We start from the raw sequence: 20,047 nt of genomic DNA, 5'->3' as shown, positions 1-20,047 counted from the left end.
GACCGGTACCGGTCCACGGACCGGGGGTTGGGGACCCCTGGGTTGAAATGTTCATGAAATCCTATTGACTTGGCTGTCTGTTCTCTGTTTTTCAGGCGAGAGCTTTGCAGATTTCAAGTCCCCGGGAACCGATGACGGCTTCACTGACTTCAAAACCGCGGACAGCATCTCTCCACTAGAACCGCCAACAAAGGACAAAGCCTTTCCTTCCCCTTTCTCTTCCCTTTCTCTACAGTCCAAACAACAACCCCAAGCAAAGCCGCCTCTGAATTTGGCAGACCTGGATCTGTTCTCCTCAGCCTCAACTGGAGAGAGCCAACCCACTCTCTTTCCAGCTGCGTACAATTCCCCCAAACCAGCAACTTTTGCTACACCATCACACCCAACACCGGCCGCCGCCACTACTCTGCCCATGCCAGGCAGTAGCTCGGCCCTGGCCAGTGACTTTGCCGACTTCAACCTTTTTGGCGGGTTGTCGAGTTGTCCTCCGGCTACCACTCAGGACGAATTTGCAGACTTCATGGCTTTCAATAACAGCGCCGTCTCTCTGGAGCAGCAGCTGGATGATAAACACAGCACCCTCAAGCAAGACGCCAACGCCGTTCCCCCTGCTGGCTCCTTAGCCGGCGTCGTCAAGAACGGGCAGAGCCCCGTGGCTGCTTCCAACAAATACGACATCTTCAAGCAGCTGTCTCTGGACAGCCCCGGGTTGGGGTTTGAGGAACTAAAAGACCACACTCCTTCCTCGGTGAAAAGCGAAGACGACTTTGCTGATTTCCACTCGAGCAGGTTTTCCTCCAGCTCGGAAAAATCCCTCGTCGACAAACTGGCCGCTTTCAAGCACACCAAGGAGGACTCGGCTTCCGTCAAGTCTCTTGACCTCCCATCCATTGGTGGCAGCAGCGTGGGCAAGGAGGATTCGGAAGACGCCCTCTCTGTCCAGTTTGACATGAAACTGGCAGATGTGGGAGGAGACCTTAAGCATGTCCTGTCTGATAGCTCTCTGGATTTACCAACGGTTAGTGGTCAACATCCACCAGCAGCAGGTGAGGAACTAGTTAGATTGCTCTGGTAACAGCAGCTTCAGGAAAAGTCCCAAAATGTTGTCTCGTGAGCTGAATTTCAGTATTCTGCACTGACCCTGCCGTGGGAAAAGCCTCCTGGATCTGTATTTTGGGCTAGCTGCTCATCTCTTAATCAAGCAGTATTAATTGGTGTCCTTCTATGTAATTTCTAGATCGGCTGGTTTTTGAGGTAGATCCTGTCCTACACAGTATGTCCTCTTAGCAGCCCCAGTTTTAGGCAAAATACTCTTCTCTTGTGTCACTAATAGTGTAAGACAGAAGCAGAACCAGTCAAAGGCTGCTTTGGGTTTAGCTAACGGATTGCGAAGGGATTTGATGCCATTGTGTGGACATTCCCATTTTCCAAAGCACGGGGTCTGTCCTTTGAATTTTCCAGCAGCTGTGAAGATATATTTTTGTTTAATCCCAGCGTTGGAAAGAAGTTAACCAGCTCTGGCCTATGCAGGGGTGTGTCTCTCTAAGCCAGGCATGTCAAACTCGCGACGTCACGCAACATATTGGGCCGGTTTTGCCATTGCTGGCAATGGGGTGGGTGTGGTTTCCACGTGACGCGTCCGGCCCGTGGGCTGGCAGTTTGATACCCCTGCTCTAAGCTATGAAAACAGCCTCCAGTTCCTCCAGTAAAGTGGTACCTTAATCCCAGTGGTTAAATCAATCAGAATGTCAGTATAACTGGGACTTTAAAGGCCAGTTTAAGTTATGCTTTTGAATCAGTATTAAATCTAGTCATAGGTATTAAAGTACTGTCTGACCAGATTAAGGCAATGCGTGCTTGGGGGGGGGGTGTCAATCCCTAATTCTGCCCCAGTTGAAGATACAGCCAGTACTCACTTGAAATTCTGCCTCATGCAATTTCTGCACCAGAATATCCTTTGAATAATATAGCTGCTATTTCACATTTGCACAGATCATTAGATTGTCATCCCTGTGTATTCTGGAAGAAATTAGCAATAATAACAGGCCCTAGCTGTGTTTAATGCTAGAAATTGTGATATTTTCCCCCTACTGTGGATCGATGGCTTTCTTACATTCCGGGTTCACGCAGAGACAACGGTGACTGCTTTGTAAACCCAGAATGGTGCTATTAAGGCATTTTTTTTTTCATTCTGGTATGCAGTCAGCAAAAAAGATTCCCAATACTGGCATTGAAATAGTAATTAATGGCCTATCTGACTCAGGGGTGCAAACCATAGACTTTGATCTAGGAAAACGTAATACTGAGATCGCTATTCTAGTGAATATTGATCCTTTTGCATCAGCTGCTAGTGGTTTGGGAGCCATCTTTCCACAGAAAGGTCCCACAGAAGATCAGTGTCCTCTTGGATACCTGGAATACAAGGGTGTGGCCAATTCTTTGGGTTTTCTCACCTTTACTAAATTATAATAGGTGAGAGGGTCATAGTGGATTGCTCTCTCCCATCAACCGGAACACCATTGAAGGACAAACAACACTAATGCCTCTGTAATTGTCCTGAATGGAATAAAAGGCCAGCAAATCTTGTATTGCAGTGTTTCTCAATCTTGGGAAAGTTAAGATGTCTAGACTTCAACTTCCAGAATTTCTCACTGAGGAATTCTGGGAGTTGAAGTCCATGCATCTTAAAGTTGCTAAGGTTGAGAAACTATTGTATTGAATTTTCTTCCTTTTAGTTTTCCTTAGGAACAATACCGTATAGAAAATGAATTGGTTATCTCCAGTTTAGTTGCAAACAATTAAACTAATCACCTCATGGGATAGTGACTTTTTTTTGGGGGGGGTACAATTTCTCTAGCGTGGATCACTGAATTTTGTGGCCTTTAAAAACACAGGGGGGAAAATCACAATAGTCCTACACAAAACAACGGTTAATCAGTATTAGTATGGGTGACAAGGAAACAATTGCTCCAGAAACCATGTACTTCTACATCGTTAAGTGAAGGAGAAGAAAAAGTAAATGTACTGTAATCTTATATTCTATTTTTAGGTAGGGAACGTAGAAACAAACCCTTTGGTGGCTTTCGAAGAAGGGGGTTTCTCTAACAGGGTGTTTGAAATATCAGGAGTAAATTTTGCTTCGTGAAAAATTAAACCTTTTTTGTAGGTTAAAATGTTTGATCTGGTCTGGTGGGTTGTCCAGTAGTCTGGTACCTACCGTGCTTGTTCTTGAGAAAGATTTTTTTTTTTAATTTTGAGTTTTTCAAAAGCACTTTTTTCCTACTATTTTTCTAATCTGTCTTGGTGATAGTTTGATGAATTCATTGTCCGTAGCAATTCAAGGATTTGATGATGGCCATTCAGTTTGCACCCAAAGATGCAATCTGGATCCTGAGATTGATTTAAGTCAGTACTATGCTTTGATGCTAAACTTTATAGAGAGTGATTTCCCCCCATTCCTTATTTTCCAGAATCAAGTATTTATCTAGTTTCTGGTGCCAAGGGCCTGTTCAAGGTTAATATTTCCATCTCCCAGTCATGATTAAGGGATCAGAAGTGGACTTCTCTGTTCCCTCAGTCAAAATCCCAGAACCCATATCCACAGCTTGCCATCCCAGCGGTACCAAAGAAATAGTTAATGCCAACCAAGATTAACTGCTAGGTATTTTAACTATTGGCTAGGAATCAAGCTTAGGTAGCATTTTCCATGCTTCCTTTTGATGCAGACTTAACGATAAAAGGTAGTTAAGGCGTAAGAAAATTTTACACCAAGAGGAAAGGGAACTGTGAGTCATCCGCTACTTTTTTGATCCCTTAGATCAGGGCTTCTCAGCCTGGGCAACACCTAAGAGGCATGGACTTCAATTCCCAGAATTCCCCAGCCAACATGGGTGAATGGCTGAAACATGGGCTAATGGCTGAGGGATTCTGGGAGTTGAATTCCACCCAGCTTAGAATTTCCAAGGATGAGAAACACTGCCTTAGATGCTGATAGTTAAATGACATCTGCTCATCTGCTCTGACTCCAAAATTCCTTCTTGCCTAAACTTTCCTTGAGCTTTCTGTCTACTGTTATTTGATAAATCGACTATTTTTCTGTCCTGTTGCCTCTTTCTCTCTGTGTACCTATTAGAGCTGTGGAGCGGTGCAGATTTGATTCCAAAGAGGAATCAGACAGGATCCCTGTATGCAGCACCTGTCTCCACCCTTTAAAGCAGCTACATCTTTTCCCAGAAACTCACAGCTGCTTTCAAGAGTTGCAGACAGGTACCGCAAAAGCACCTTTTCTGAAATAACGCTCGCCGCCCTAACGCTGTATAATGTACAGTATATATGTAGAGAGACAGAAGATAAAACGTTTCACATTCTGAATTTGGTAATGTTTCCTATATCTCTCTGCCACTTTAATTGAAAGTAGATTCCTTTCTTTCTTTGCTTGTTTCTATTTGGTCTGTAAACTGAATTGTCAGAAAGGGACAGTATTCCCTTTTTCCATTCCCTTTTCTGTCGGTTTCAGAGAGGAGTTCCTAAGTGACACAGGACTTCTTATCATCTGGCATTATTAGCATTGCAAACAAAACTAGCTTTTAATCTTTCCACGCTGAGAGTTTATGCAAGCAAAATCGAGCTACCGGGGACTAGAAGAAATTGATGTCTGGATGGTGAGGGAGAGGGAAAAAAGGGATATTTAAATCAATTACTCTTCAGTTAAACGCGCTTAACACAGCAGGAATGAGGAGAGAGACTTTTTTTTCTAGCTCTTTCAAGGGGATACTGTCTCTAAACTTTGTTCTTTAATTCTGTGAACAGAAGGTGGAATTGATTGTGGAATTAACAGTCTGACCAATGTTTAACCTTCTAAGCCTCTCTGCTTGTTCATTTCAACCTGTTGCTATTTTTCTGCCAAATTTTAACCCTTTTCTCGGTTCTGTCTGATTGAATTGTCTGGCCTTGGGGCTGGGGGTGTGTGTGTCTCTTGCCCCTCTTCCCTTGATTTGCCTTCATTGGCCCTTTTTTTTGAAACATTGCAGTGGGATTAAACGGCTGGATCACCCAATCTGCCCGCGTTTGCAAAACTGGCAGAACCTTTTGCATCAGAAACCCCTTTTACGAATCAGAACCGGGGTAGAGATCTTCCTTCCGGCTGTCTCTTCTCCTCCACTCTGATGCCTTTATTTCAACTTGACATTTTCCTGTGTGAATGTGCCTTTTCGAAACCGCTTTGATATCTCTCTTCTGTGAAAGACTGATCTGCATGCTTTGGTTCTGACGATTTTCCTTTGAGCTCCTGTAATATTCTCTTTTTGTGATCTGTAAGTCCTGCTGTGTTTAAATAAATATTTATCTTGGCATAATTTGAAAGTCTGAGCATGTGTGGTTTTTCCTTTCCCCCCCCTTTTTTGAGTCCAGAAATTTCTGATCATCAGAAGAAAAAAAAAAAGTTTAAAGCAGTTGTATCCCCTTCTGTATGAAAAGTCTCTCTCTCTCCTTCTATCTATCTATCTATCTATCTATCTATCTATCTATCTATCTATCTATCTATCTATCTATCTATCTATCTATCTCTATCTCTCTCTCTTAATGTCTTTGGTGGTTAACAGAGCTAGAATAAGGAATGGAAGTTACGACTGTTCAGAAAAAGATCAAACAAAAATGGGTTTGATATTTGTCTAAAATCGTATAGGGTTTCCTGCCTGAACAGGGGTTTGGACTAGAAGACCTCCAAGGTCCCTTTCAACCCTGTTATACTATTGATGACCATGCAAGATGGCTGCTTTACTAAAACTAAGTGGGAAATGACATCCTCTAGGCCAGGGGTAGGCAACCTTGGCTCTTTTATGACTCGTGGACTTCAACTCCCAGAATTCCTGAGCCGGCATGGCTCAGCATGTAAACCTCTCCCTTTCTCCTCAGCATGGCTGGCTCAGGAATTCTGGGAATTGACGTCCACGAGTCATAAAAGAGCCAAGGATGCCTACTCCTGGCCTAGGATGAAGATGTGAAGACATGGAAAGAAATGGAACATTTGTGGAAAATAGCCTTTTTATTTACTATTCCCTTTTTTGGTTTTGTTTGTTGAGGCTTTTTTTCCCTTTTGCTAATAAATAGGCAGAAGTGGCTTACAAAATATTTAAATGAAACAAAAACAAAAGCTTTATAGCAGGAAGAATTCTCTGAAATAATGTTTATAGTACCAGATACAACCACAACTGAGCCCAAAATTTCTGTTGCTAATTGAGACAGTTGTTAAGTGAGTTTTGCCCCATTTTATAACTTTCCTTGCCATAGTTGTTAAGTGAATCCCTGCAGTTGTTAACTTAGTCACACGGTTGTTAAGTGAACCTGGCTTCCCCATTGACTTTGCTTGTCAGAAGGTCGCAAAAGGGGATCACGTGACCTTGGGATTTCAACCGTCATAAGTACATGCCAGTTGCCAAGTGCCAAATTTTGATCACATGACCACAGGGATGCCACAACGGTCAGGTGAAAACCCATCATAAGTCACTTTTATCAGTGGCGTTGTAACTTTGAATGCTCACTAAGTGAACGGCTGTAAATCAAGGACTAGCTGTACTTACTGTACTTTATTCAAGGATGAGCTATATAGTATAATTCCCAAATGTTAAAAACAAAGAATGCATTTCTACTTTCAAGGGTATTGATATTTATACAAAGAAGGGAGAATTTAATCTAGCACAATGATGGTGAACTTTTTAGAGACCAAGTGCCCAAACTGCAACCCAAAACCCACTTATGCATCGTCAGGTGCCAGTGGGTGTGGCCCATTAGGTGGGTGTGGCCCATTAGGTGGGTGTGGCCTATTGGGTGGGTGTGGCTGCGGTGGTAACAGCAGACTGGGCGGGACTAAAAAGTTCAATCAATTCCAACTTTGCAAGATCTTTTTTTTTCCGCGAGAAGTTGAAATTAATTGATTGAACCTTTTTTTTTTGTACATGGCGGCCAAGGCCTAAAGCGAAAAGGTTTTATAAAACCCAGCTGAAGGCCTAGGACTGGGGTGATAGCGTGCGTGCCCACAGAGCAGGCTCTGAGTGCCGCCTCTGGCACGCGTGCCATAGGTTTGCCACCACTGATCTAGCAGATGGTTTTTGATTGCTGACTTTATTTAGAGCTTAGTGGAACTTCCTTTGTTTTTGCTACTTACTCTTACAGTATAGAGTAATTTTTGACAGAAGCATCAATTGATTCCTATCTGTATAGGATACAGATAATCCTCTCTCTTTCTATATCGGTAGTCCTCCCCTTACGACCACAGCCGAGCCCCAGATTTCCATTGCTAAGCAAGACAGGTGTTAAGTGAATTTTGCCCCATGGTATATGACCTTTTTGGCTACAGTTGTTAAGTGAATCACTGCAGTTGTTAAATTAGTCACACAATTGTTAAGCGAAACTGGTTCCCCATTGACTTTGCTTGTCAAAAAGGTGCAAAAGAGGATCACATGATCCCCGGGACACTGACACCGTCATAAATATGAGTCAGTTGGCAAGCGTCTGAATTTTGATCACGTGACCACGAGGATGCTGCAACGGTCGTAAGTCTCAAAAATGGTCATAAATCATTTTTTTTCATTGCCTTTGTAACTTCAAACGGTCACTGAATGAACCCGTTGTACATCGACTACCCGTGGCCCCGTCTTCTTGTCCCATCTTTTCCTCCCATAGAAAACAAGCTAATTAAATAAGAAAAACACTTGGAGTAGCGGAACCGCTATGAATAACAATAGGAGGCTGGCTGAGGAATTCTGGGAGTTGAAGTCCACAAGTTATAAAAGGGCCAAGTTTGAAGACCCCTGGTCTACATCAAGCTTGGCGGCTTAAAGATGGATGGACTTCAACTCCCAGAATTCCCCAGCCAGCCTTGCTTGAAGTCTACCCATCTTCAAGCTGCCAAGGTTGAAAAACACTGGTCTACATACAGGGAAATTGATTATACTCTGCAGAGATTTATCAAAGTAAAGCAAAACTGCATGCTGGCTGAGGAATTCTGGGAGTTGAAGTCCACAAGTCATAAAAGGGCCAAGTTTGAAGACCCCTGATCTAAAGGGTAGTACCGTGGGAAGCTGAGATTTAACTTTTCCCACATGACTCCATGACAGGGGTACAACTAATACAATTCTATAGTATCCTATTGCCATCTCCAGAACATCTGAAAACAGCCCCAGAATGGTATAGGCCAGGGGTAGGCAACCTTGGCTCTTTTATGACTCGTGGACTTCAACTCCCAGAATTCCTGAGCCGGCATGGCTCAGCATGGAAACCTCTCCCTTTCCCCTCAGCATGGCTGGCTCAGGAATTCTGGGAGTTGAAGTCCACAAGTCATAAAAGAGCCAAGGTTGCCTACCCCTGGATTAGGACATACAAGTAGTCCTTGACTTACCACTGTTCATTTAGTGACCATTCAAAATTTACAGTGGCACTGAAAAAAATGACTTGTGACCATTTTTCACGCTTAGGATCGTTGCAGCATCCCCTGTGGTCACGTGATCCGAATTCGGGGGGCTTGGAAACTGGCTCCTATTTATGACTGTTGCAGGGTCCCGAGATCATGTGATCACCTTTTGCGACCTTCTTACAATGTCAAAGTCAATGAGGAAGCTGGAGTCAATTAACTGTGTTACTAACTTAACAACTGCAGCGATTCACTTCGCAGCAGTGGCAAAAAAGGTCGTAAAGCGGGGCAAAACGCAACAACTCTCTTGCTTAGTAACAGAAATTTTGGGCTCCGTTGTGGTCATAAATCGAGGACCTGCCTGTAAGTGAAATGAACACTTTTAAGACTTTGGCCCCAACTTCTGTTTGAAAAAATTAGGGGCTGGGCTTTTAAGACATCCATTTATGAACTAGATTAGAATAACAGAGTTAGAAGGGACCTTGGAGGTCTTCTAGTCCAACCCCCTGCTCAGGCAGGAAACCCAACACCATTTCAGACAAATGGTTGTCCAGTCCCTTCTTAAAAACTTCCAGTGTTGGAGCATCCACAACTTCAACACAATTTCTCTCTTTTAAAATACCTGCCGTTTCATTCAGACACATAACACACACACCAAGAGAATTGCAGTTGTTCGTGTTGTCACCAGGCACGGTTACTATTTCTCTGGGAACCCCAAAATACCGGGGGTCCCATTTTCTAGGTCAGGAACTGCACACCTCTGAATAGTTGAAAAATGTTAAGAGTGCAGACACAGACACCTAGCTTACAAATTTTAGGAGATTTTTGATACATATAGACGTAGGCAGGGCACCTAGATCTTGGCAAAGATTGTTCCCACTTGACGTAATAGCGTGGAAGACCCATAGACTTGGCCCTTTGATTTTGTGTGTCTTCTTCATAAATTTAATCATATCCTGATCACCAAAAAAAACCTCGCTTCTTATTCATTGAATAACAATGCAGGTTGAATGTTGGGTTGATCCTGCCATCCTGATCTATTGCAGGATGGTGAGCAATGAAGGCTATATGGATTCCACACAATGGAATTAATAGTCCACATACAATCTTCTCAGTTGGTTGCATATTTGTGGCTTGTTTGCATTTGCTTTCCCCCACATAGCCGCTGAGGAAATAGGGAGACTCCCGATTTGAAAAAGACGCATGTTGTTGAGGATATTAGCTCAGTGCAATCCCAGTTCTCTTTATCACAAAAGGCCAGGGATGTCCAATCTCGGCAACTTTAAGACTGGTGGACTTCAACTCCCAGAATTCCCCAGCCAGCATAGCTGGCTGGGGAATTCTGGGAATTGAAGTCTACCAGTCTTAAAGTTGCCGAGGTTGGACACCCCTGAATAAGGCAACTGATCAGACCTGAGCCAAAACACTAGTTGTTCATGCTGAAGAACCAAATGTCATGTAGATTGTTTCTTTCTGATATTCCATACATTCCTTCCCCATTGTTTAAAAAAAAACCACAACCCTTTGTATCTCTAAATTTGGGTCTAGCCTTAAAACAAAGAGGGAAACGAGGTTGCTTGAGCAAAAATAAACTCAGGTTCACCATTGTTGGCTTTTAGACAAAGTACAAATTTTGCACCTGGTTGAGCTACTAGTTGCCTTTTGAAAAAGCAGCTTTGGGACAACCACGGACCTGGAGGATGGAAAGTCTCCATAGACACTTGAATGGATATGTTCTTGCCTCCCCTTGCTACAACAAAGAATCTTATTTCTTGAGGCTAGCCATCATATTTCTGGTGGGAGAGCACGGAGGAATATTTGGGAACTGACCTCTGGTATTTGAGTCGAAGGAGCAACTTGAGATTCTCCACTTCCTGCACACCAGATATTGTCTCCTCTCTTTGGCCTTGATTTGTTGAGAGGCTTAGTGAGAAGATGGCCCATCCCTCCCTTAATTCTTTGGGTCTTTGTTGCTCTTTTTAGATCTCGACGACTTGAAGTGTGCCCCGTTTGGCAGTTACGGCAGTGGATCTCTTCTGAGTAGCTTCCCAAGCTATGACTGGTCTGATAAAGAAGATGCCTGTCAGAGCAGAAAGTCTGTCCCCTTCTCCCTTCCTGCAGGGAACGGATCCTCCTTAGCCACCTCGGTTCTCCAGAAGAAGGAGACGTTTTTTGGCAGCTCTGAAAATATCACCGTGACCACCGTTTCCAAGGTAACGACTTTTGCGAACGAGGATGCTCTCCAAGACGTGAAGTTCTCCTCTTTTGCCAACTTCAGCGATTCCAGGCCTCACTCGGTGGACCAAAGCGAGGATGAAGTGGAAGACTTTGGAGAGTTTGCTCGAACACTGGAGGACGGAAGCGAGAGGCCCGCCACAGGCGGACCTCAAGAGGCCGATTCAGCAGCTGGGAAAGAAGTCTTTGACGACTTTGGAGAGTTTCAAGGGGAGAAACCCAAGATCAGCAAATTTGACTTTTTACTGGCAACTTCCCAAGGGAAAATGAAATCCAGTGAAGAAATGATCAAAAGCGAGCTGGCCACTTTTGACCTCTCTGTTCAAGGTGAGAATCCCTGCTGATATTGTGGTTGTAATTATAGTTAATTGGTGGTTGGTTCTAAGTCCCACCTAGTGCTGGGGATGGAGAAAATCCAGGATATCTCTGGAGTTCTTTATGATTTGATTTCTAAGGCACCTCACTTGCCAGCAACTCTGGGCAGAGAGAGAGAGAGATAGAGGTTGTAATAGTAGTAGCAGTAGTAGTAGTAATAGTAGTAGTAGTAGTAGTAGTAAAATAATAATCTATATAAATAAAAATGTAAATGTTCGTTTGTTCAAAATCTTAAATCTCCGAAAGTTCTTCACCGATTGCCTTGAAATTTTGACACAACGTTGCATTCGAATACGTGCGTGTTTTTATATGCCTATATTATATAGATGTCACACCTGTGACAGGTAAAAACATGCTTTTTTTGAAAAACGGCGCCATCTGTTGGACGCTTTGAAATTGCCATTGAACATACAATTCATTGAAACTCCCACGTGCAACATTTCCAAAGCATCCGGCATGAGAAAAGTATTGCAGAAATGCAAACTTATTGTTTGGGATGAATGCACAATGGTGCATTGAGACTGAGCCACAGCAACGCGTGGCCGGGTACAGCTAGTAATAATAATAATAAAAAGTTGGAAGGGACCTTGGAGGTCATCTAGTCCAACCCCCTGCTCAGACAGGAAACCCTATACCCGTGGTGGCGAACCGATGGCACGCGTGCCACAGGTAGCACGCAGAGCCCTCTCTGTGTCCTTGCCCCAGTCCTAGACCTTCAGCTGGGTTTTATAAAACCTTTTCACTTTAGGCCTCCGCCGCCGTGTGCAAAAAAAAAAAAGGTTCAATCAATCAATCAATTTCAATTTCTCACGGGAAAAAAAAGATCTCGCAAAGTTGGAATTGATTGATTGAACTTTTTAGTCCCAACCAGTCTGCCGTTACCACCGCAGCCATGCCCACCCAATGGCCCACACCAACCCAATGGGCCATGCCCACCTGGCACCCAACGATACATAAGTGGGTTTTGGGTTGCAGTTTGGGCACTCGGTCTCTAAAAGATTCGCCATCACTGCCCTATACCATTTCATGGAGCTACATAGAATCATAGAATCACAGGGCTAGAAGGAACCTTGGAGTTTTTTTTTAGTCCAACCCCCTGCTCAAGGCAGGAGACCATATTCCTATGACCACAATTGAGCCCCAAATTTCTGTTGCTAAATGAGACAGTCGCTAAGTGAGTTTTGCCCCCATTTTACGACCTTTCTTGCCACAGGTGTTAAGTGAATCCCTGCAGTTGTTAAACGAATAACACGGTTTTTAAGTGAATCGGGCTTCCCCATTGACTTGGCTTGTCAGAAGGTTGCGTATGGTGATCACGTGACCCCAGAACGCTGCAGCCGTGATAAATATGAGCCAATTGTCAAGCATCCGAATGTTGATCATGTGAGCAGGGGTGCTGCAACGGTTATAAGTGTAAAAAAACGGTCCTAAATCACTTCTTTTCATTGGCGTTGTAACTCCGAACGGTTAACTAAACACATCTATCTGTATTCATGGACCTGACCACACCTTTCATACCTGTATTTCTTTCCAGGTTCTCACAAAAGGACCCTAAGTTTGGGCTCCTCACCTCTGCCACCCGTGGAGCAGCCTTTCAGAGATCGATCAAACACTCTGAGCGAGAAGCCTTCACTGCCAGTCATCCGAGACAAGTACAGAGATCTTACTGGGGAAGTAGAGGTAAGGAGAGAACCAACAAAAAGGTTGTGGCTTGGTGCACCTGTGTTGAAAACACTTGCTTGATTCAGCAGGTGCCAAACCGCAAATGCAGGTAGGGCAAAAATCCTTGTGGACAGAACTGAGAGCTGCTGAAAGAGAGGTAGAGTTGTCGCTGCCTTGTTCATAATGATTTTTTCACTTATTGCTTACCTCAGTGTGTTTCTCAGCCTCAGCGACTTTTAAGGTCAGTGGACTTCAATCTGGCTGAGGAATTCTGGGAGTTGAAGTCCACAGATACGAAAACTTCCTGAGTTCGAGAAACACTGACTTACAGACAGATCTCTGTATGCTGCCCAATTCATTCCAGTTTTTAGTAGGAGCACAAGCAACAAACTAAAATACAAATTAGAAATAATTCAGAGCAGCCCATCTCATAAACCAAACCCACCAGCCCACGCTCGGCCACGTTTTTCAATCAAGGGTGGCAACACGCACAACAAAGATTCTTTGGAACCAGCCCGTTTTAATGTGCTTCCAAAATGTCAGTAGGAGGGAACCAGTTTTGCTAGCGGATAGTGATCCAAATGGCCTATTTGATCTTCACAATTTGATGGGAAGAGGCCCCAGCCTTCCCTCCCAAACTGCTGTGTGCTGTTATAGATGAAGGGGAATTTGAAAAGTTTCTGATTTTCCACATCTGAATTTGGCTAGCCCAGGGGTAGGCAACCTTGGCTCTTTTATGACTCGTGGACTTCAACTCCCAGAATTCCTGAGTCAGCCACGCTGAGGGGAAAGGGAGAGGTTTCCATGCTGAGCCATGCCAGCTCAGGAATTCTGGGAGTTGAAGTCCACGAGTCATAAAAGAGCCAAGGAACGGATGGGGACCGATCGGGTACGTCCTTTTTTTTTTCAGTGAGTATTTTGTATTATGGTACAACAAGAAAAACGTCGGTAAGTTTTAACAAAGAAAATCCTTCTCCCGCTAGGAAAGTGAGAGATATGCCTATGAATGGCAGAGATGCTTGGAAAGTGCGCTGCAGGTAAGTAGGTGATCACCATCTACCTGAGTAACTTCCTTTCCTTTTGTGTATGTGTTACTTGGTGATTTGAAAAGGGGAAAGTTGGTGTTGACACCTATAGAGCAGCGAGTTTGTACAATTGCCTTCAGTGTATTATTTTATATTGTCGCCACAATATAAAAAAGATGTTGAGACTCTGGAAAGAATACAGAGAAGAGCAACAAAGATGATTAGGGAACTGGAGGTTAAAACATATGAAGAAGGATTGCAGGGATTGGGTATGTCTAGTTTAACGAAGAGAAGGAGTAAGGATTATATGATAACAGTGATCCACTATCTAAAGCAGGGGTGTCAAACTCAATTTCATTGAGGGCCGCATCAGCATTGTGGTTGCCCTTGGGGCCGGGTGGGTTTGGCTGGGCGGGTGTGGATGGAGTGGGTGTGGCCTACTGGGTGGGTGTGGCCAGCTCTACACTGTTCGCGTCAAGGGGGCCTGTGGGGGCCTGGGCAGGAGTGGGACAGATCTGAGGGTCTCTGGCAGAAGAGGGTGGGACCGGGGCAAGTGCCAAGGCATGGTCCACTGGAGGAGCCTCACTGTTCCTCTCAGGCCATGCAGGGGGGGGGGGCTTATGGAGCTAAGACTGAATGCGTTTCAGCATAAATGGCCACCACAAAATTGTACATTGGGTCCCGGCCGGCCTGGGCCAGGGCCAAGGCAGAGGGGGCCGTTCCCTCACTGTTTCCAGGATGGCTTCGCGGGCCACACAAAACCACTTTGCGGGCCGCATCCGCCCCCCCCGGCCTTGTGTTTGACATGTCTGATCTAAAGGGCTGCCACAAAGAGGAGGTGGTTAACCTATTCTCCAAAGCACCTGAAGGCAGGACAAGAAGCAACGGATGGAAACTAATCAAGGAAGGAACCAACCTAGAACTAAGGAGAAATTTCCTGACAGTTAGAACAATTAACCAGTGGAACGGCTTTACCTTGTGTGTGCTCCAACCCTGGAGGTTTTTAAGAAGAGACTGGACAGAATGGTATGGGGTCTCCTGCTTGTGCAGGGAGTTGAACTAGAAGACCAGGGTTGGTCCTTTCCAACTCTGTTATTCTATTCCAGATGTATCTATGTTATAACTCCTAATAACCAGGAGGAGGCCCTGTGCAACACATTTCTGGAAACCAGTTACATAGTGCCTCCTGCTGGTCAATAACCATTATAACATCTGTAACAACTATAGATCCCTTAAGTGGGGAGATCTTAAAGCAGTGGTGGCGAACCTTTTAGAGACCGAGTGCCCAAACTGCAACCCAAAACCCACTTATGCATCGCTGGGTGCCGGGTGTGCGTGGCCACTGAGTGGGCGTGGCCACCGAGCTGTTGGTTCGTGCTCACTCGCTCGCTCGCTCGGTGTCCGCTCCGACTTGTGCTCGCTCTCTCGCTGTCTGCAGCAAATGCTGCTTCCGCCGAAAGTTGCTCCTTTTATAGCCTCGCCTATTCCCAGACTGCGCATGCGCGGAAAGCTGCGCATGCGCGGAGAGAACAGCTCGGCCCAGCAATGGTTCGCGTGCTACCAGAGACGGCTCCGTGTGCCGCCTGTGGCACGCGTGCCATAGGTTCGCCACCACGGTCTTAAAGCATAAGGTCAAGGGCATAAGAATAGTATAGGTAGCCCTTGACTTATGAGTGATCGCTTCGCAACCATTCAAAGTTACAACTGACCTCTCCAGAGGTACTTATGACCTAGTTCTGAAGTTCGGCAATTTACAGCCATTTGCTGGGTCCCACGGTCACATGATCACGTTTTATGACATCCTCGCCAAAAATTGGCATTTACTTCCAGTTTTCAGCAAAACTGACTCTTAGCAAACAATTGGTTTGCTTAACGACCGCCCCAGCGTTTGCTTTACAAACACAGCATTTGCCTAATGAGCACCACAAAACAAGGTCATAAAAATAGATTGGATGTGTGACAACCTGCTTTATGACTGTCATAACTCATGACCACAATGGGCAGACTCCATTACTGTCATAAGTCGAGGACTCCCTGTAAGCTGTGTAGTCTAAGAGCGTATAAGTCAGGGGTAGGCAACCTGGGCTCTTTTATGATTCGTGGACTTCAACTCCCAGAATTCCTGAAGTCCACGAGTCATAAAAGAGCCAAGGTTGCCTACCCATGGTGTAAGGAAACAGGTCCATTGTAGCAAATGTATCGCAACCACTAGGAGAAAGAACTCTGCATATTTTGCGGTGTGTTCTGGTTTGAATTACAAGTAGTGGGGATTCGTACTAATAAAGGAGAATTGGTGGTGATTAGTAATCTTGACACCACCCTCAACTGCACACGGAGAGTCCCCTGAACAGTTCTGCGACCGTTTATAAAGTTGGGGAACAGTATTATAATAATATGCGCTATTTTATGTAAAATAAGCAGTGTAGGATAAAAATCGGATAAAACTTAGCAGCTGAAGGAGTAACTTTGCCACAACTGCGCTAAATGAACTTCTCCTCTAATAGGTCATCAAGAAAGCAAACGACATCCTGAACGGAATCAGCAGTTCTTCTGTATGTACTGAAGTCATCCAGTCTATGCAGGGCATGGAATATTTATTAGGTATCATTTTATTTGATTTCATATCTAGGTAACACAATTGCAGGTAGTCCTTGACTTATGACCAGTTGCTTAAGAACCGTTTGGAGTTGCAACAGCCAAACACAAATTTATTTGGCAAGGGAGAAAACCGAGAATTAAATTCAAGTTAATACAAGACGTAAAGGAAAGCGGAGGATTCGGCCTCCCAAATTGGGAAAAATACTATCAGGCGGCAACATCTGCTTGGATAAAGGAATGGATACACCTAAGGAATAGGAGATTGTTAGCATTAGAAGGCCACGACATGCAGATAGGGGGGCATGCGATACTATGGGACAGGAAACACAAGGCACATCAGTATTTTCAGAAACACTATATTAGACGGGCACTATTAGATGTGTGGACTAAAATTAAAAAATCTAATTACATGAAAATCCCCAATTGGATATCAACATTGGAGATATTTTTTCACCCAAAATTTATGAACTTAGGAAGGGTAATTACATATAAAGACATTCTAGATGAGAACGGAGAGTTGAAAACAAGAGAAAAACTATTAGAAGATGGCATAGAGCCGGAATGGTGGGCATATTTGCAAATACAATCTCGATACAGAAAAGATTAAAAAGAACCCGGGATAAAATTAGAACACACAGAATTAGATAAAATCCTACTAGGAACAGAAGATAAAACGATAAAAAAAAAATATCAATATTTACTAGAACAAGACATGCTGGAAGAACAATAAAAGATACAATGCTAATTTGGAGCAAAAACTTTGGCTATAGTATCGATTTAGATAATTGGCAACTATTATGGGATAGGAATAGGAAGCTAATGTTAGCTACCACCTATAAAGAAAATCTATATAAGACTAGCAAAAATGGACAAAAAATCCTCGTCGATATGTTGGAAATGTAGAAAATTACCAGGGACTTACTATCACATGTGGGAATGCTCAGAAGAGCAAGAATTTTGGCATCTGATAAAAAATTAGCTGGAAGAGATATTATCACAAAAAATCGAATTAAAACCAGAAACCTTTTTATTAGGGATTACCAAGGATAAATTCAGCAAAGGATCTTTATATTTAGTATTGCACATTCTAACTGCATTAAGACTAGCCTATGCTCAGAAATGGAAGAGAAAAGAAACCCCTACTGAAGAAGAAGTAATAAATAAAATCCTATCCTGCGCTGAAATGGATAGGTCAGGGGTAGGCAACCTCGGCTCTTTTATGACTCATGGACTTCAACTCCCAGAATTCCTGAGTGGAAGTCCATGAGTCATAAAAGAGCCGAGGTTGCCTACCCCTGGGATAGGTTAACATTAGAGCTTAAAAATAAAACTGAAACAGACTACTTCAAAATTTGGAATGAAGTGTATAAATGGCTAGAGTCAAGGAGGCATGCTAGGATGAATGTTGATTGATAAGTTGATAATTTAGAAATTTTTATACTAGTATTTTTCATAAGATAGAATTGAAAGTTATTTAACCACAATGTATATGATTGAAAGAATGCTTACCAGAAAGTCCATAGACTCTATATTCTGGACCATATAGCTCCATGTAACCTCGTATAGCTCTATGTAACCCTAACTAGAGAGCACGTATCAGTATGTTAGTAATAGGTCAGTGGGAGGAGTTTCTAAAGGGCTTTGAGAGACTTCCTGGACACTAGCCACAGGGGAGTTCTTTTGTTCATCTTGTGAATGGCATCCAGCCACACGGCTGGAGATCCCACAATCATCCCACCATGTGACGCTTGGGCAGAAGAGGGGAAAATCCAACATCAATTTACCGATAGAAATGAACAGGAGATGTAATATCAGAGGCAATCGTCATGAAAGCAAGTAACCTATCTGATTATAAATATATTTCTTGGTTTGAAATCATTTCTTTGTGTTATCTATCTGACTGGATTTAAAGAAGGCGTTTTTAACTCGGAGTCAGAATAGTAAAAAGATGCTCAAAATTCATATCAACTTTATAAAGCAAACAGTCAGAATACTCTATATGTATATTTTGTTATAATGTAAAGAAACTTTTTTTCCTTTTTTTTTTACAAGGTAATACTAATAGTATTGTTTAAACCAGGGAAGTTGTATCATGTCCACTGTGTCTTTTTTGTTTTTAACTATATATTCAATAAAAAAAATTTTTTATAAATGCTCTTTTTTTCAAATGCTTCACAGGGGTCGTTGAAGTTTATCGAGTCACGAAGCGAGTGGAGCTGGGCATCAAAGCCACTGCCGTCTGCAGTGAGAAACTCCAGCTGCTCCTGAAGGATATCGATAAAGTGTGGAATAACCTGATTGGATTTATGTCCCTTGCAGCCTTAACGGTAAAGTGCGTTGGAACAATTGCCCGTTTGGCTAGAGCAAGGGGAGGCAACCTTGGCTCTTTTATGACTCGTGGACTTCAACTCCCAGAATTCCTCAGCCGGCATGGCTCAGCATGGAAACCTCTCCCTTTCTCCTCAGCATGGCTGGCTCAGGAATTCTGGGAGTTGAAGTNCACACCTTTCATACCTGTATTTCTTTCCAGGTTCTCACAAAAGGACCCTAAGTTTGGGCTCCTCACCTCTGCCACCCGTGGAGCAGCCTTTCAGAGATCGATCAAACACTCTGAGCGAGAAGCCTTCACTGCCAGTCATCCGAGACAAGTACAGAGATCTTACTGGGGAAGTAGAGGTAAGGAGAGAACCAACAAAAAGATTGTGGCTTGGTGCACCTGTGCTGAAAACACTTGCTTGATTCAGCAGGTGCCAAACCGCAAATGCAGGTAGGGCAAAAATCCTTGTGGACAGAACTGAGAGCTGCTGAAAGAGAGGTAGAGTTTTCGCCGCCTTGTTCATAATGATTTTTTCACTTATTGCTTACCTCAGTGTGTTTCTCAGCCTCAGCGACTTTTAAGGTCAGTGGACTTCAATCTGGCGGAGGAATTCTGGGAGTTGAAGTCCACAGATACGAAAACGTCCTGAGTTTGAGAAACACTGACTTACAGACAGATCTCTGTATGGTGCCCAATTCATTCCAGTTTTTAGTAGGAGCACAAGCAACAAACTAAAATACAAATTAGAAATAATTCAGAGCAGCCCATCTCATAAACCAAACCCACCAGCCCACGCTCGGCCACATTTTTTCAATCAAGGGTGGCAACATGCACAACAAAGATTCTTTGGAATCAGCCCGTTTTAATGTGCTTCCAAAATGTCAGTAGGAGGGAACCAGTTTTGCTAGCGCAGCGGTTCTCAACCTATGGGTCGCGACCCCATTTGGGGTCGATCGACCATTTCACGGGGGTCGCCAAGCAAGGCTGTCCGCCATTTTTTTTGTCTGCCATTTTTTCCCCTTTTTCGGCGGGTGCCTTACCTCCCTTGGGCTGGGCCAGCTGGTGGTCGGCCTGCTCCATCTCTGCCGCTTGCCAGCTACGCCTCGGCCGGCGCAGGGGGCGGAACCACACATGCGCAGTGCTCCCGGGCAGGGAAAGTCCTCGACGTACGGCCGGTTGGGTAGTCCTTGACTTACGACCGGTTTAGTCCTCAACTTACGACCGGTTTAGTCCTCAACTTACGACCGGTTGGGGGTCGCGGCATTAAAAAGGTTGAGAACCACTGTGCTAGCGGATAGTGATCCAAATGGCCTATTTGATCTTCACAATTTGATGGGAAGAGGCCCCAGCCTTCCCTCCCAAACTGCTGTGTGCTGTTATAGATGAAGGGGAATTTGAAAAGTTTCTGATTTTCCACATCTGAATTTG

The 20,047-nt window shown here is 43.9% G+C and overlaps 1 protein-coding gene across 1 annotated transcript in view; it reads left to right on the top strand.

Moving 5' to 3' along the window:
- SYNRG (synergin gamma) overlaps positions 1-20,047 on the top strand; it is a gene marked incomplete at its 5' end in the record, with an annotated part of 76,083 nt that overhangs the window by 40,079 nt on the left and 15,957 nt on the right. Inside the window, 6 exons of the mRNA XM_029285536.1 lie at positions 96-1,046; positions 10,391-10,969; positions 12,552-12,697; positions 13,663-13,716; positions 16,209-16,305; positions 18,481-18,629. Coding sequence (XP_029141369.1) covers positions 96-1,046; positions 10,391-10,969; positions 12,552-12,697; positions 13,663-13,716; positions 16,209-16,305; positions 18,481-18,629 — 1,976 coding nt within the window. The remainder of the gene's footprint in view (positions 1-95; positions 1,047-10,390; positions 10,970-12,551; positions 12,698-13,662; positions 13,717-16,208; positions 16,306-18,480; positions 18,630-20,047) is intronic.

Source organism: Protobothrops mucrosquamatus, unplaced genomic scaffold, assembly GCF_001527695.2.
Source record: "Protobothrops mucrosquamatus isolate PMUCROS unplaced genomic scaffold, P.Mucros_1.0 scaffold1829, whole genome shotgun sequence".
Classification (NCBI taxonomy): Eukaryota; Metazoa; Chordata; class Lepidosauria; order Squamata; family Viperidae; genus Protobothrops; species Protobothrops mucrosquamatus.
This window is presented reverse-complemented; position numbering and strand designations above follow the sequence as displayed.